Source organism: Salarias fasciatus, chromosome 10 (genome assembly GCF_902148845.1).
Source record: "Salarias fasciatus chromosome 10, fSalaFa1.1, whole genome shotgun sequence".
NCBI lineage: Eukaryota > Metazoa > Chordata > Actinopteri > Blenniiformes > Blenniidae > Salarias > Salarias fasciatus.
The window spans coordinates 22,002,113-22,019,021 of record NC_043754.1 but is presented as its reverse complement, the minus strand read 5'-3'; the positions used below and the strand labels follow the sequence as shown (position 1 = coordinate 22,019,021).

The window sequence follows — 16,909 nt, the reverse complement described above, 5'->3', positions numbered from 1 at the left end:
TTGTGACAGCTAAATGCTAATGCCTTTGTGTAATGATGGCCAGATGTAACTACTGTAACTACATTTTCCCAAAATAGAAGCACAAATAAGTAGAGGCTTTATGTATCTTTTTTTAGGACCATTTCCCGACCCTGACTTGATGGCAGCTGGACCCAAGCTGAGTGAGGAACAACCTCAGCCCCTCAGTGCTCCTGTGTTGGATGGCTTGTCTGAAATAGAGCAGTTTCCATGGCCCTGTCCCACATGGTGCCCCAAATCATACCTTTGTCCACCTGAAACATCCAGTGATCTCATCCAGCACCACTTGGCTCCTGAATTCCCAGTTCTTCCTCTTCCTTGGTCTCAGGATTCCCTCTCTAACTTATACTTCTGTTGTCTGTTGTAAATATTTGCTGCACTGCTGTAACATGATTATTTTGATATTTTATCACATTGATTATTTTGCAGTTTTGCATAGAGATCTAACATTGTACATACTTGTAAATGCACACATGGTGATTAGTTACACAGCTCATTTGATATTTCATTCATTAAATGAATTGTTCAGAACATAGCCTTGGCCTGTATTGTACTGTATGTGTTTAAATCAAATGAATGGATTGCTTATTGATAAAATATCTTAAGCCTCAGTTGAATTAATTGTGCTTGTTGCAGTGTGTATGATTTCACTTTTTCAAATGTGGTTGCACGGCTAAATTCAAATCCTCTCCCCACAAAGGAACAGTAACAAAAGAATGTGTTACATGTAAATCAATCGAACTTTATTTATACATCAATTCGACTGAAGACGGCTGGGGACGGCAGGGAAACACTCTGCAGTTTGGCTTCCAGGTCTCTGATGTGATCTACCACCTCATCCAGAACACCTGTGGTGATTCAGAAGAAAGATTAATTCTGGTCTTTATACAATTTATTAAAATAACAGACCCTGTTGACACAGACACACACACACACACACACACACACACACACACACACACACACACACACACACACAGACACAAACACACACTTAATGAAAATAATAGACCCTGTTGACAGACACACACAGAGACAGACAGAACAGACACAGACACACACACACTTATATAAGAAAAATAAAATGTATATGTAATCTGTTTACAACAGATGGAGTTTCTTACCTGCAGGAGGCGGGTCGCAGAGTCATGGTCCAGTTTAGCCTCCATCGCTGCAGTTTCTCTCTGTTTGCTCTCCAGTTCCTGGACAGACAGCTCCACAAACTGCTGTGTGGAGCAGCGGCCGTACACGGACTCCTGGTAGGATGCAGTGTGAACTCATTCCAGCTGAAGAGACTTGGAACAGCATCAGTTTTACGGCGGCCAACACTTAGCTCCTGGACGTAGCCGCCGGAGTGACATGTCGGCTGCAGACTTGCTGCTCCCCTCTTTAATAACAAATCTGAGCCCCTCCCCGCCTAATCGCCTGAATCCACTTTTGTCTGACCTCTCCGTTCTTTGGAAACGAGTAAAAATTAAGATAAGGCTGCTTCAGCCCATTAGAAAAGCAACCAGGTACGCTGCAGCATCGTTTGTTTTTAGCTTGTGGCAGTGCTACCGGAAGCAAAGTTACCCACGGATTGCGTATTTCCGGCTAAAAAACCAGGAAGTGTGAAAAAGGTCTATGGACTGCGCCGTCTGAGGCCAGACAGGTGAAATAGCGGTGGGCGCGCGCCTTTCTAAAGGAGCAGACCGGAGGAAGAAGGACGGGGCTGAGGTGAGTTTTTGGAGTGTCACGGGAAGTTCAGACAATATTCCAGGAGGGGAGTCGTGGAAACATCGCCACCAGTAGGGCCGTTTGAACACGTATTCAAAGAACACGTCTATCTGTTGCTCCGTTGTTGGAACTCTACAATAAATTCAAAATTGCAATATTCTTAGGAAGAATTATTAAAACGAATATCCCCAGTTACATTTTTGCTCGTGTACACATTTTTTTAACTGTGTAAATCTTAAGTAAAATTCAAGGTGCGTTCGACATGAGTAAGTCAGAGGCAGACCTTTAAGACGTTGAGCCGCCCCGCCCAGATTTGGCCCGGCGTCACTGATACGTAGGGCATCGAAAACTCGCGTGATCGGTCACAGAGGTAGCCGCTGTGAGCTGCTCCAGAGCAACTCACCGCGGCTACCTGGCCCACCTCTCTGTTTCATACAGGCAGGGGATTGGACCCGAGCCCACTCGTCATCAGTTTGATGACAACACGCTTTATTTGCATGAATAAACACCCAGTCCCGGTGGTGAGGAGCAACACAAAAACAGAATCCACAGATCAGAGGTGCTGTTCTACCATGTCCAACAACATATGATCATTAATCACATTGCTAAAAAGCACAAATAGTAAAAAAAAAAAAAAACAAATGATAAAAAATAGCCAGCTCTCACCTTTAGTAGAGCTGCAGTCTCCTCTTTTTCTTTTGGAAGTTTGAATAGCACAACACTTCATATTGATTTGACCAAGCCAGCAGAGTTTGCAGTTGTTTTTTAAGCACATAATAGACTGAAAACTTCCGTTTTTTTTTTTTTTTTTTTTTGACTGAGGGGGTGAGGCAATCTTCCCCCCCTTGACGCCTGGTCCGCAGCAGCAGCACGCGTCACATGAAAGAAGCCGAAACGTAACTTAAAATTATTTTGTTTTTTTAAATTTTATTTATTTTAGTTAACTGAATATGAATTAACATAATGTGACACACGAAAGAAATTATGAATTCTTTTGCTTTTAATAAGAAAAAAAATACCCCTCTGACAGCCAGGGGGGGCAAGGAGGCACAGGTGGGGGGGCATTGCCCCCCTAATTGACACCCCGGACGCCGGGCCTGTAAACACCCCCCACTGTGGGAGTCATGAGAAACACCAACATGGAGAACATAGGGTTGTCAGAGTTGGAGGAAGACTTATAACTCCGCCCCACGGCTGCGCCGTCTGTTTTGTCTCGCTCCGTCTACCTCTGGCTTTGCCATCGTGAACGCACCTTCATATATCTACAAAGCTTTATATGATGTCCCACGTTGATGACATCATCATCAGCGCGACAGTGCACAGCGATGTAAACAATGGAGAAGCGCACAGTCCCGTTGACGAATCTCCTCTTCCCCTCAGATCAAGAGAAGCTCTCTGATCTCGCTATCTTGCCAATGCTGGGTCCATCTTGAAGAAGGATATCTCACGCTGTGTCCAAAAACAACAAGCGTGCTAACAAAGGCACGCTATGTCGACGTCATCACGTAAATTACCGCGTCGACCCAGGTCTGCCTTTCCCACTGAAGCGAGCTGATTGAAACCCGGGTCACTTGCAGGGTCAGTCGTCCCGGATCGAAATGCCATTTAAATCCTTTGCCACTGCCCAAAAGAGCCGATTATTGGCGGGTTTATACTAAAATGGGGTCGTGCTGTAATAGAGGACGAGCCAAAGTCCCGGTGACCTGTACTACCTCTGCTTGCATGCAGTGGCTCAGCCGCCCCGTTAGGGGGAGCTAGTGAGCTGGACAGAGTGTAAGCGACAGCAGTGTGAGAAGAAGGCTGAGGTGGCTGGTGTTTGTTTAAGGTTCATTTCAAACACCGCATCGAAAATATCTGCTTGTAAGTACTCGAATATACTTAGTTGATATTCAGGATAGAGGTGAAATTGATTCTTGTGAGTTTGTCCGTTTTTTTTTTTTTTGAAGTTTCAACGCAGATGCCAATTCCGTTAGCATGATAATAGGGTTTCCATTAATAGTAAGCATTGAGCAAGCAGCTTTGATTTTAAATACTATCTTGTTTCAGTTTCACAGTGCCTTCAGGAGAAAGTAATAAACACTCAGACCTGCTGAAATCTCATGCTTTCTTTCTGAAGAACTGTTACCTACATGATAAACTGAATCCAACATTCACAGAGGCCAAAATTATTAATGTTCATGAAGTTGAATTGAACTTGGATTTGATGGTTATAAAGTTATTTACATCATTATTGCAGTTATTCAACCTTTGAGGCTACTTAATTGTTGCTTATTTTGAGAAAGAAACAATTTTTATTTAATACTAGAATAATATATATTTTATCTTAAATCACGTGAAATGTTATCTCTGTTGTGAGTTTTTGAGTTTAGAATAATTGTACCAAAAAAAAGTTATTTTATGAGTAACCTTATTGTTGTCAACATATTTTTATTTTCACAAAATGATATTTGAAAAATAGGGGTCATCTCATAATCAGAGTCGTACTATATTCAGGTCAATACGGTAGTTTATCACTTTATTTATTGTTACTTTTTGTGTTTATAACTGTTTATTACTTGATTATTGTTTATAAGACTGTATTATGTCTATTTTTCTCTCTTTCAACCAAACACACATACACACACATGTCACTATACCCATATAAGGACATTAATGCCGATGAAAGGATTCTCTGGCTGGAATCTCCCGCCCAACACCGAAACCCCTAGCCATGCTTTACATCGGTCATCGTGCTGAATTAATCATAACATTGTGTTTGTGTGTGCTCTGCTGTCCATCGTTTGGTTCCCTCAGAAAATGATCGTGCCCCGGACCACAAACAAGATCCTTTCTTCTGACCAGGGAATTGGGAAAATTTAATGGATCGCAATTAAATGAAAATCTTTAATTGTCACTCTTACAGCTATTCACCACTCAGAATGACTGGAAGCTGAACTTCATGACCGTCGACCGGGAGCACAGCAGCACCAGATGTTTCAGGCCGTCAACGCCATGGGTGAGATTTTAAGCACATCAGCGACGTGTGTATGAACAAAATTTATGTATTCAGCACTGTATTTAAAAGGTCAAAGTCGTGATATTCAACTTGAGTCTCATTAATGACATGCTTAGAAAATGGATAATCACTGTCCGTGGCAAAAATAATTTTCAAACTAAACTAGTTAAACTAAAATGATCTGAATCGATGAGTTTATTGTTAACAATCATATGTTTGCATGCAGTGATATAATTCAGAGACAGTCCACTGTTTAATGCTGGAAAAAAAAGCTTTAAAAAGGTCAAATGTGGAGTTTTGTGGTTTAGAAAGAAGATAAACAGTGAGACAATCATAAGTAACATTAATTTTTGTCAGAACAAGTAAACACAACGAACCACTTTCTTTGAATACTTTCAGATTAGGTTTTAAACAAGTTTAGCTTCACTGCTGCTGTGAGCTGAGGAAACACTTGAAGTGGTGTTACAAGTTAGTCAACAGATGAAAAAGGGTTCGTGACTCGCTACTCATACCTTAAGGGCCAATCCCAATTCTACCCCTTACCCCTACCCCTCAGCCCTTGGCCCTACCCCTATCACTCTCCTACCCCTTTTAGAATAGGGCTGAGGGCGAGGGCTATCTTTGCAGCACTATGAATTGGGATACCCCTTGGCCCTTTAAGCCCCGCCGCACTCCTATAACAACAAAAAATTATGGATATTAGAAATGATAGAAATTACATTAGAAATTACTTTTATTTTTTTAAAAATGGTATTATTATTTACCTTATATTTCTTTTTGAGGTTCTCCCACTTTTTTGAAGCTTGCTGGGCTGTAACTTCCCCTTCCAAGCCATTTTCTTTTATGAATTTCCTAAAGTAATACAGATATATTTATATAAACACGTTTTATTACTGACATATTATAGCTTAGACGAATAATATAATTTACTCCCAATGTGTTTTGGCGCTGTATTTTGATTTCAAAAACTTTTCTTCCTTTTTAACCCCTAAACCAGGGGTCCTGAAATACAAATGTTGAAGGTCCACATTTGCTTTTTATATACAAGCATGGGTCCGGACTTCAGCGCCCTGTGGGGGGGGGGGGGGGGGGGGGGGGGGGGCGATACCGAGGACTGCCGAGCAGTGCGGTGCGACGGAGTGCGCTGGACACGCACAGAGCGGCGCGGTGCAGAACGGTGCTCACACGGAACATGGAGCGTTTAAAGAAAGATTTTTTTTCTTTTTTTTTTTTCATACATTTGCCCTGGGGCCGCAGCGAGGTGTGCCGCGGTCCGGTCGTGGACCGCGGTCCGCTAATTGAGGAACCCGGCTCTAAACTGAATCAGCAGTCGGGTTTCATCGGGGGTCCCTGTGTCTAACATATTACGTTAAAAACATGATAAAGGATGACGTTAATTCAGTGATTAGTGCTCTTCATAAGTTACAAATTCACGATTGGAAACGGTGCTGCGCAGCGCTAAACGTTAATCCATGACTGGGACACTGTCACGCTAGTTTATCTATAAATTCAGTGAAGCAAATACACTTTTTTATAGCTTTTTAAATAGTGTACAGAAAGCAATCTTACATTTGTGCGACTCCGTGGTGGGCGCCATGTTGTTTTTTTCTGGCCAATGTGAAACTCCGCCTACCCCTATAGAGAATAGGGAGCATCGATGCAGACTTCGCTGAAAGGGGTGAAATAGCCCTTCCCCTTACCCCTACCCCTATTCAAAAAGGAGAATTGGGATAGCCCTTAAGCCTCGTGAACGCGCATATCATAGGGGTAGGGGTAAGGGGTAGGGGTAAGGGGTAGAATTGGGATTGGCCCTAAGTTAAAATAGATCAATATGTAACTCGTCTAACAGCACAGATTTCAATAAAGACCCTTTACACCCAAGGCATTATTGGCCAAGTGTGAAGGACTTTGTGACTGTTACCCTTCAGCTAACGCGGATGCTACCATGGACTGAGGCACGGGTGATGGATTCTTCCCAGAAAAAGGAGGAGAGGAGGAGGAGGAGAGGGGGAGTGGACCGGCAACACCGGCAACGGTGCACCAGCAACAACGAACACTGTGAGTAAATTGTGGGAATCATATGCAACCAAGTAGTGCCACAATCAACAGCTGTGACACAGAATGGCTCGAGTTATTGGCTCGATTGATCCCTTTTGTGGCAGGATGGGTGTGTTTGTGGTTGGTCTCAGCCTATTGGCTGGGGGCGCTATAAAAACCCCTCCCACGTCTGAGCCGCCCTCTGGTTCTTGCACTTCCGGGTTGGTGCTGGCTGGTAGCCGTGGTTCGTGCGCACAGGTAAAGGCTAATTCCCCTCATGAAATATATGGTATTGGTTTTGACGAAAGTTACGCCTTGCAGTGTCGCGATGGCTCCGGGGGGAGCGCGTCAAGCGCATGCCGCAGCAGCTGTAGATCGGGCGCGTGGGTCCCGATGGTCCGGTGCTGGTCTGAGCATTTGCCCCGCTAACGGAAGTCGGAAACGGTATGTTATTGTTAAACTTTCTGGTAATCAACAGGTGTGCAGGCTGTAACAAATCCTCTTCCTATCAGGTTCTGCCCTGTTCGAGCCCCGTTTCCAGCGCAGACACACCACGGCTGTCTTTGTTCTTTGTGTTTCTTTCTTTTTGTCTTTTGTTTCATCCTGAGCTGCTGTCATGTTAAATGTTGATCCTGCGTCATGTCCTCAGTACAGTGGCGTGTTGGTGTGGGCCAGCCCAACCGCGCACGGGACTTTTCACTGGAATGAGGCGCTCGTCTGTAAATTAAGTTCTTTTTTTGTTGTGTAAAGATAATTTAACCGAATTTAAAAGAATAAATTATTTTCAAAAAGGAACCACTGTACTCCTTTTGTCAGCCAGTGAACCTGTGTCCTTCTGTGTGACTGGGGAAGCTGAGGAGATATCATCCAAATTGACCTCACACACCACTCTGTTACACTTTGATGAAAGTATAGAGCAATGGTGGGTTTGAGGATACATGAAGTGATGCACAAAGGGACAGGCTTGTATGTGGACTGAAAAATGAAGCAGCTCAAAAGAAATGACTGACAGAAACTGACTTGACTCTCAAGAAAGCAATTTAAATAAGTGTGTCCATGGAAATAGCATCTGAAGAGGCCCAATAGCTGCAGGCACAAGGAAAATGGAAATGTTCATGGGCCACGCTTTGGCCGTGGCGGGTCTGGCCATCCTTTATCTGCAGGCTCGTGCAAAGACATGGATTGCCGTTAAAAAAAAGAGACACATTCACACAGTCAGTGGTGGAAAAAGAGAGTAACAGTGATTCTTCAGAGCGAGACGTGTCTCCTTCAGTGAAAACACGAAGAGAAATGACTGGGGGGGGGGGGGGGGGGGGGGGGGGGGTAGTTCAAATTGCGTCTGTTCCCAAGTTATGTTGGAAAGAAATTCCATAAAAATGCAGACAGACACTGAAACGAGAGCATCATGAATGTCTGACAAATTCTCAGCCAAAAGTTGTTGGTTTAAACTTAACAAAAATGTTACAATCAGTGTTGTCTTGAAAGAAAGAACAGAACAAAGACGCAAGTATTAAATATTTGATAGGTTTAATATTGAGTGTTTGTAGCTGCAGACAAGAGGATTGCATTCAACCTAAGACTTGCCTGAAAATATAAAGTGTTGAAACTTATTAGTTTCAATTTTTCAACTTTATGTACAATGCATCCTCGGAGGTTCTCCTAGTGGGGGTGTGGTCTCCACAGCAGGCGTGTCAGTGGTTTTATCCGTGGGCTCCTCACTGAGTTTCCTTTGCTCACGTGGAATTTTTCACTGTGGATGAAAATGTTCTTTGGTGTGCTCTGCATATTCCAACCTTTCACTGAATCATATCAAAATGTTGTTGGTATTTTTAAACATCGAAATGATCCTGCCCTGTCTGTTCATCAGTACATATGTCTATTGTTTACACCGGCCCTAGCTGCACAGCTGAAATGCGGCTAGTATGTCTATTTCATATAAGTCTATGGTTGTCCACCACCAATACCGAATTGTCATGCGATAATGTTCATGAAAGAAATGCATGGTTGAGTAACACAGCCTGCATTCAGGAAGGTAGCGGTAATTTAATTGCTGTATGTGCAAATGTGATTGCTTAATTCACTCCTGACTTAAAAAAAAGTAATCTCTTCCATTGTCATTCTGTCTCCTCTCTTCAGCTGCAGTTCTGTTAGGCCCAGACCCCATTGATGGCTTGGATGCAGCTTTGAGGAGCAGGAGAATGTTCTGTTTCGAACAACCCTTCAAACCCAGGATGTGTCATCAGTCAGATCGACACCTGCGTCAGTCTCTGAGACTTTCTGAAACTGGAATGGAACCTGACGTGGATCTCCTCTCCAGTCAGAAGCAAGCCCACAGCTCACACTGATCTGGTAAGCCTGCTGGTTTCAAGAACTATGAACATGAAAACATGTCAGTACAGTAATGTTCCTTTTATTGGCAACATATTTCTTGAACAAGATGAGACTGCAGCATGTCATCTGCTGATGGGCTGCTTGTGTTTTTTTTATTTGGCGTTCCTGAAGGGCCTGCACGATGCCAGGACCAACCTGAACTGAGGAGGAGAGATGAAGGCTGCCCACTCCCACCCTGGAGCCAGGATCCTCTTCCTCACAGCACAACTACCTCATCTAACAGTCGGGTAAACACACATTCTCATCACCTTGTATACCTGTTTATTACAGTTATTTTGAAAGCAAAACCATGCAACTTTTGCTCTTGCGCTCCCCCTACTGGTCCCCTGTGAAAGCTCACTGTCGTAAACGTTCTCTGCGTCAAAATCGCCCCAAGCAAGTGGCGAGTGTGGCTAAACTTTGTCTCCCATCAACAAACCGAGCACGTGTGGAGCGTCACAAGGTCCTTCCGAACAAGATGATGTGACATATGTAGGGATAATTTGATGATGTATGTCCGTATTCGCGACAGAGAAAAGGCGTGTCCCCGATATTTTCTGTCAGTTTTAATCAAGCTGGCTTCAAGAAAATCTCAGTTTTATCACAGACGACTTCTTCAAAAACCACACAGACTGAAAGAGAACCGATTTTCCAATCAACAGCGATAGTTTAGTCCTGGATATGAACCGGGTGGACGGACGGATGGATCCTCCAAAGACTGGCGCCCCATCTCTGCTCGGATTGATGACAAGGTCTGCCTCGTCACTCATCAGTGCGTTTGCAGAAACGCCCCCACCTACCTGCAGGAAGTGTGACACATCCATTTTTTTTCATCCAGTTTGTATCGTTGAAGAAATGTCGTGCGTCGATAACCGAGAGGTGAAAATGAAAACGATTTTTATTTACTGTGAGCATCAGAAGCATTTCATAGGATTAAACTGACATTTTTATTTCTGTAGGATCATCCATGTTGCAGGAATGAGTTTGTAAAAATGCGTAAACTTTTGGTTTTCAGCTAGAAAATCTCTTTCCAGAATGCATTGGAGCGGATGGGAGGAAATTCTGCCGTCTCCTCAAACAAACGCGTCTGGCGAGAGAAACATTTGAGATACAGAAAAAATAAAAGCACTGCCATTATCACAAGGACTCCAGCTACATTTTGATGTATAATATGTTCAGATTGAGCCAGAAATGTGGCGTGGGGACCAGAAAACTGTACTGCATTAATACTGCATGTAATGTCTAACCTGGTTTCCATAGTAACAGTGTGTCCAAGTTACCCCGGGGGAATTTGATGACATCGTCGCCTGAGTTGCCTGGCAACTTTGAATCAAAGCTGTGATGTCATCACCAGAGTTGACAGCCTGTGTCTTCAGCCTGCAGTCCACCACTCTGAACTATTCAGACGTCCGAATCAGTCGTAGCTTTGCGCTTTGGAGAAGAATCACCCGCCCACCAAGTTATCCATCACTGAGTTAGCTTGTGTTTGCTAGATCTCTTCAGATTTCATTTTGACAGACGATATTTGAGTATGTTTGACCAGACGAGGAAACCTCAAGAGCATTGTTCACCGACAAATGTAAGAACATGTGTTTTTTAAGTGAGAGTCTCCACTAAAACTGGAAATAGTATTTGTCATTGATGTGATACTGGGCATTTATGAAAATAATGACCTTCTGAACCATTGCATTTACAGATGTCAGGTTACAGGAAGACAAAGCCAATTCTGGACCAGTTTGCGCCCATCAACCCATCAGCTTCTCTGTATGTGGGGGACCTGCTTCCCACCACCACAGAGGTGATGCTTTATGAGAAGTTCAGCCAGGTGGGGCAGGTCATCTCTGTCAGGGTTTGCAGACACCGGATCACCCGCCGCTCCCTCGGCTATGGCTTCGTCAACTACGCGAAACGTGAAGATGGTGAGTTTTGTCTGAACAACCTCTGAAGGAGGCGCTGTGCCTCCAGTCTATCTTAATGTTCTTCAATTCATGTCTGATGCTGCATTTTGAGGGGCGAACCTGTGAATACGCTTATGTTTTTTTTCTTTTCTTGTGGTCTTCGTGTAGCTGAGCGAGCCCTGGATGACCTGGCCTTCACTGTCGTCAACGGCCGGCCTGTGCGGATCATGTGGTGTCGACGCGACCCCTCCCAGAGAACCAATGCAGCGGGGAACATCCTGATTAAGAACCTGGACAAATCCATCGACAGCCTGTCCTTGCTGAACACGTTTTCAGTCTTCGGGACTGTGCTGTCCTGTAAAGTGAGTATGGGGTCATAACAGTGTTAAAACTTTTTAGGAAAATTCATGATGCTTGTGGATGTGTTTGACTCATAACTCTTCCTCTTTTCAGGTGGTTTGTGACGACAACAACGTCTCAAAGGGATACGGATACGTGCACTTTGAGACCGTGGAGGCGGCTGAGCGCGCCACTGAGAGGCTGAATGGCATGCTGCTCAATGACCAGATAGTGTAAGTGTGATTTCCGTTCTTTAAACTTTTCCAACCTGCTTACTGCAAGTTCCGAAGTCAGGTTTTGACACATTTGACTTAATGTTTCATGATGTTTTCTTCAACAGAACTATTGAGCCGTTCCGATCGTTTGAAGACAGGGAGGCGGAGCTCGCCAAAAGTGCAGAGGAGTTCACCAACGTTTATATAAAGAACTTCGGCGAGGACATGGATGACAACAGGCTGACGGAGCTGTTCAGCAAATATGGTAAGAGAGTCAGATTTAATGTCCACTCAGCATTCACAGCTGAGGATGTGAACCGATGTTGACCAGCTGCTTTTTTTTTTTTGGACAGGACCCACATCCAGCGTTCGTGTGATGACAGACGACAATGGAAATTCGAAAGGATTTGGATTCGCCCGCTTTGAGAACCACGAGAACGCCAAGAAGGTAAGAACCACTTCTGAGGAAGACTGATGGGTAGATCACATATTCTCTGCATTTCTGCTTGCTTCAAATCACAATACCCATGTTTATTTCCTCTCAGGCGGTGGACGACTTGAACGGTAAAGTGTTGAACGGCCGGCGGTTGTACGTGTCTCGTGCCCAAAGGAAGGCGGAGCGGCAGACGGAGCTCACGCGCAGGTTTGAGCCTGAGAGTTTGGATCGCGGATCCAGGTATCAGGTCAGTAAGTCACTTAACTCCAGCGTCCAGTCACTTTTTGAGGAGCAGATCCGTCATGCTCAAAATGAAAGTGGCAAAGGACCTTTGAGCCCAGGCTGTACTGTTTAAAGACTGTTATTTGGGGTGGCACTAACTTCTCCTTTGTCCTTGAATAAACTAGGGGGTCAATCTGTACGTCCACAACCTGGACTCCGACATGGATGAGGAGCGTCTGCACCGAGCTTTCAGTCCCTTTGGAACCATCACAAGTGTCAAGGTGAGCAGTCAACTAGCAGTGAATTACAAATTTTAATGGATTTCTTATTCCTTATGGTAATTCCTGTCATATCACAATGAGTCTTGTGTAAATTGAGGTGACAGGTATAGGTATAGTTAAAGATATAAGTAGGAACTCTGAGAAAGAGCATGTTTAATTCAATGTTTTCACACCTGTACTGAATGAGTTTAATTTGTGTCTCTTCCGCAGGTGATGACGGAGGGGGAACGCTGCAAAGGATTTGGGTTTGTCTGCTTTTCGTCCCCTGAGGAGGCCAGCCGGGCCATGACTGGGATGAACGGCCACGTCTTGGGCACCCAGGCGCTCTACGTGGTGCTGGCCCGGTCTCGTCCTGACGCGCGTCCTCAGCGCGAACCCTTTGTCCAACCCCGACATGAGGCCTACATGCAACCCCAGCGAGAGACACAGGTACACCCCCAGCAGCAGCCTCTCCCACTCCAACAGCAGCCTCTCCCACTCCAACAGCAGCAGCTTCTCCTCAGATGCCCCCAGTGTGGGACCTACCTGCTTCCACAATTTCAGTCCTACGTGTGCCCTCAGTGGGAGCCGAACGCACACTTCCATCACGGGCCCCACATGCTCCCTCAGGAGGGGACCCCCTCAAACCCTCAGTGGGGGGCCAACATACTGCCCCATTATGAGCCCTATGTGTGGTCCCAGCAAAATCTTCACATGCACCCCCAGTATCGACCCTATGTGTGAAAAGGTGGAATAGATTTATAAAAAGATAACTAAATGAAAGAATTGGGGGGGGGGGGGCGTAGAAGGAAGCATTGAAGAAACAAAAACTCAGGAAAAAAACGATTGATATCAACTTTCCAAACTCAGAGGGAAGGATGGAAGGAAAGAAAAGACAAATTAAGCATTGAAGAAGGAAAAAAAGTGATATCATCATTACATCTCTGTGTCTGAGGATCGGGTCTCCAGGCACCCTGCCATCAGCTGTCACCCAATCCACGGTGTGTCTGGATTGGCAGACCAGGGGGACCGGAGGGTGTGCTCCAACGATAGGGGGATCACACTCCTCAGCCTCGGTTGCGGTTTTCGTCCTGGTCGTGGAACAGTGGACCAGCTCTATACCCTCCATAGGGTGCTCGAAGGCTCGTGGGAGTTCGCCCAACCAGTCCACATGTGTTTTGTGGACTTGGAGAAGGCGTTTGACCGCGTGGTGTCTTATGGGGGGTGCTCCGGGAATACGGAGTCCGGGGCCCCTTGTTCAGGGCTGTCCGGTCTCTGTATGACCGGAGTAGGAGTCTGGTCCGCATTGCCGGCAGTAAGTCGGACCTGTTCCCGGTGCGTGTTGGACTCCGGCAGTGCTGCCCTTTGTCACCGGTTCTGTTCATAATCTTTATGGACAGAATTTCTAGGTGCAGCCAGGGGCTGGAGGGGGTCCGGTCCGTGAACCACAGGATTTCATCTCTGCTTTTTGCAGATGATGTTGTCCTGTTGGCTTCATCGAACATGGACCTACAGCATGCACTGGGGCGGTTCGCAGCCAAGTGTGAAGCGACAGGGATAAGGATCAGCACCTCCAAATCTGAGGAAATGGTTCTCAACCGGAAGAAGGTGGCTTGCCCTCTCCAGGTCGGTGGAGAGACTCTGGCCCAAGTGGAGGAGTTTAAGTATCCTGGGGTCTTGTTCACGAGTGGGGCACGGATGGAGCGTGAGATTGACAGGCGGATCGGTGCAGCGGCTGCCGTGATGCAGTCGTTGCATCGGTCCGTTGTGGTGAAGAGGGAGCTGAGCCGAAAGGTGAAGCTCTCGATTTACTGGTCAATCTACGTTCCCACCCTCATCTATGGTCATGAGCTTTGGGTCATGATCGAAAGAACAAGATCCTGGATACAAGCGGCTGAAATGAGCATCGTCTGTATGGTGGCTGGGCGCTTCATTAGAGATAGGGTGAGGAGCTCAGTCACCAGAGAGGAGCACGGAGTCGAGCCGCTTCTCCTCCACATCGAGACAGACCGGCTGAGGTGACTCGGGCATCTGTTCAGGACGCCTCCTGGATGCCTCCCTCGGGAGGTGTTCCGGCCATCTCCCACTGGGAGGAGACCCCGGGGAAGACCCAGGACACGCTGGAGAGACTATGTCTCTCGGCTGGCCTGGGAACGCCTTGGGATCCTCCCAGAGGAGCTGGAGGAGGTGTCTGGGGACAGGGAAGTCTGGGCATCTCTGCTGAGACTGCTGCCCCCGCGACCTGGCCCCGGACCACAGAGGGAATGATGGAAGCAGAGAAAGAAAAAAAAAATTAAGCATTATGGAAGCAAAACCACTGAAAGAAGTAATATCATCATCACAACAAAAGAGGGAATGATGGAAGCAAAGAAAGAAAAAAGAAATTAAGCATTGAAGAAGGAAAACCGCTGGAAAAAAATGATTGATATCATCATTACATCTCTGTGTCTGAGGATCCGGTCTCCGGGCACCCTGTCATTGGCTGCCACCCAATCCATGGTGTCTCTGGATTGGCAGTCCAGGGGGACCGGAGGGTGTGCCCAACTATAGGGGGATCACACTCCTCAGCCTCCCCGGGAAAGTCTATTCCAGGGTACTGGAGAGGAAGATTTGACCGATAGTTGAACCTCGGATTCAGGAGGACTGATGCGGTTTTCGTCCTGGTCGTGGAACAGTGGACCAGCTCTATACCCTCCATAGGGTGCTCGAAGGCTCGTGGGAGTTCGCCCAACCAGTCCACATGTGTTTTGTGGACTTGGAGAAGGCGTTTGACCGCGTGGTGTCTTATGGGGGGTGCTCCGGGAATACGGAGTCCGGGGCCCCTTGTTCAGGGCTGTCCGGTCTCTGTATGACCGGAGTAGGAGTCTGGTCCGCATTGCCGGCAGTAAGTCGGACCTGTTCCCGGTGCGTGTTGGACTCCGGCAGTGCTGCCCTTTGTCACCGGTTCTGTTCATAATCTTTATGGACAGAATTTCTAGGTGCAGCCAGGGGCTGGAGGGGGTCCGGTCCGTGAACCACAGGATTTCATCTCTGCTTTTTGCAGATGATGTTGTCCTGTTGGCTTCATCGAACATGGACCTACAGCATGCACTGGGGCGGTTCGCAGCCAAGTGTGAAGCGACAGGGATGAGGATCAGCAGCTCCAAATCTGAGGCAATATTTCTCAACCGGAAGAAGGTGGCTTGCCCTCTACAGGTCGGTGGAGAGACTCTGGCCCAAGTGGAGGAGTTTAAATATCCTGGGGTCTTGTTCACGAGTGGGGCACGGATGGAGGTGAGATTGACAGGCGGATCGGTGCAGCGGCTGCAGTGATGCAGTCGTTGCATCGGTCCGTTGTGGTGAAGAGGGAGCTGAGCCGAAAGGTGAAGCTCTTGATTTACCGGTCAGTCTACGTTCCCACCCTCATCTATGGTCATGAGCTTTGGGTCATGATCGAAAGGACAAGATCCTGGATACAAGCGGCTGAAACAAGCTTCCTCTGTATGGTGGCTGGGCGCTTCATTAGAGACAGGGTGAGGAGCTCAGTCACCAGAGAGGAGCACGGAGTCGAGCCGCTTCTCCTCCACATCGAGAGGGGCCAGCTGAGTTTGCTCGGGCTTCTGTTTAGGATGCCTCCTGGACGCCTCCCTGGGGAGGTGTTCCGGCCATCTCCCACTGGGAGGAGACCCCGGGGAAGACCCAGGACACGCTGGAGAGACTATGTCTCTCGGCTGGCCTGGGAACGCCTTGGGAACCTCCCAGAGGAGCTGGAGGAGGTGTCTGGGGACAGGGAAGTCTGGGCATCTCTGCTGAGACTGCTGCCCCCGCGACCTGGCCCCGGACCACAGAGGGAATGATGGAAGCAGAGAAAGAAAAAAAAAATTAAGCATTATGGAAGCAAAACCACTGAAAGAAGTAATATCATCATCACAACAAAAGAGGGAATGATGGAAGCAAAGAAAGAAAAAGAAATTAAGCATTGAAGAAGGAAAACCGCTGGAAAAAAATGATTGATATCATCATTACATCTCTGTGTCTGAGGATCCGGTCTCCGGGCACCCTGTCATTGGCTGCCACCCAATCCATGGTGTCTCTGGATTGGCAGTCCAGGGGGACCGGAGGGTGTGCCCAACTATAGGGGGATCACACTCCTCAGCCTCCCCGGGAAAGTCTATTCCAGGGTACTGGAGAGGAAGATTTGACCGATAGTCAAACCTCGGATTCAGGAGGACTGATGCGGTTTTCGTCCTGGTCGTGGAACAGTGGACCAGCTCTATACCCTCCATAGGGTGCTCGAAGGCTCGTGGGAGTTCGCCCAACCAGTCCACATGTGTTTTGTGGACTTGGAGAAGGCGTTTGACCGCGTGGTGTCTTATGGGGGGTGCTCCGGGAATACGGAGTCCGGGGCCCCTTGTTCAGGGCTG

The 16,909-nt window shown here is 46.7% G+C and overlaps 1 protein-coding gene across 1 annotated transcript; it reads left to right on the top strand.

The window, feature by feature from the left end:
* The first annotated feature begins 10,832 nt into the window (after positions 1–10,832).
* Positions 10,833–13,250, top strand: LOC115395779 (polyadenylate-binding protein 1-like). The gene is made up of 10 exons (XM_030101422.1): positions 10,833–11,055; positions 11,203–11,396; positions 11,488–11,606; positions 11,714–11,853; positions 11,942–12,036; positions 12,134–12,271; positions 12,432–12,527; positions 12,738–12,871; positions 12,927–13,041; positions 13,089–13,250. Exons 1-10 carry the CDS (start codon positions 10,833–10,835, stop codon positions 13,248–13,250), a joined length of 1,416 nt encoding a protein of 471 aa, XP_029957282.1.
* Positions 13,251–16,909: the final 3,659 nt, after the last annotated feature.

What these genes read in the sequence shown, in the direction of transcription:
- LOC115395779 (XM_030101422.1), top strand. Translation starts at nt 10,833, where the DNA reads ATGTCAGGTTACAGGAAGACAAAGCCAATTCTGGACCAGTTTGCGCCC. An exon ending in GGACTGTGCTGTCCTGTAAA is followed by an intron (nt 11,397 to 11,487) that starts GTGAGTATGGGG and finishes TCCTCTTTTCAG; the next exon opens with GTGGTTTGTGACGACAACAA. An exon ending in GGAGCTGTTCAGCAAATATG is followed by an intron (nt 11,854 to 11,941) that starts GTAAGAGAGTCA and finishes TTTTTTGGACAG; the next exon opens with GACCCACATCCAGCGTTCGT.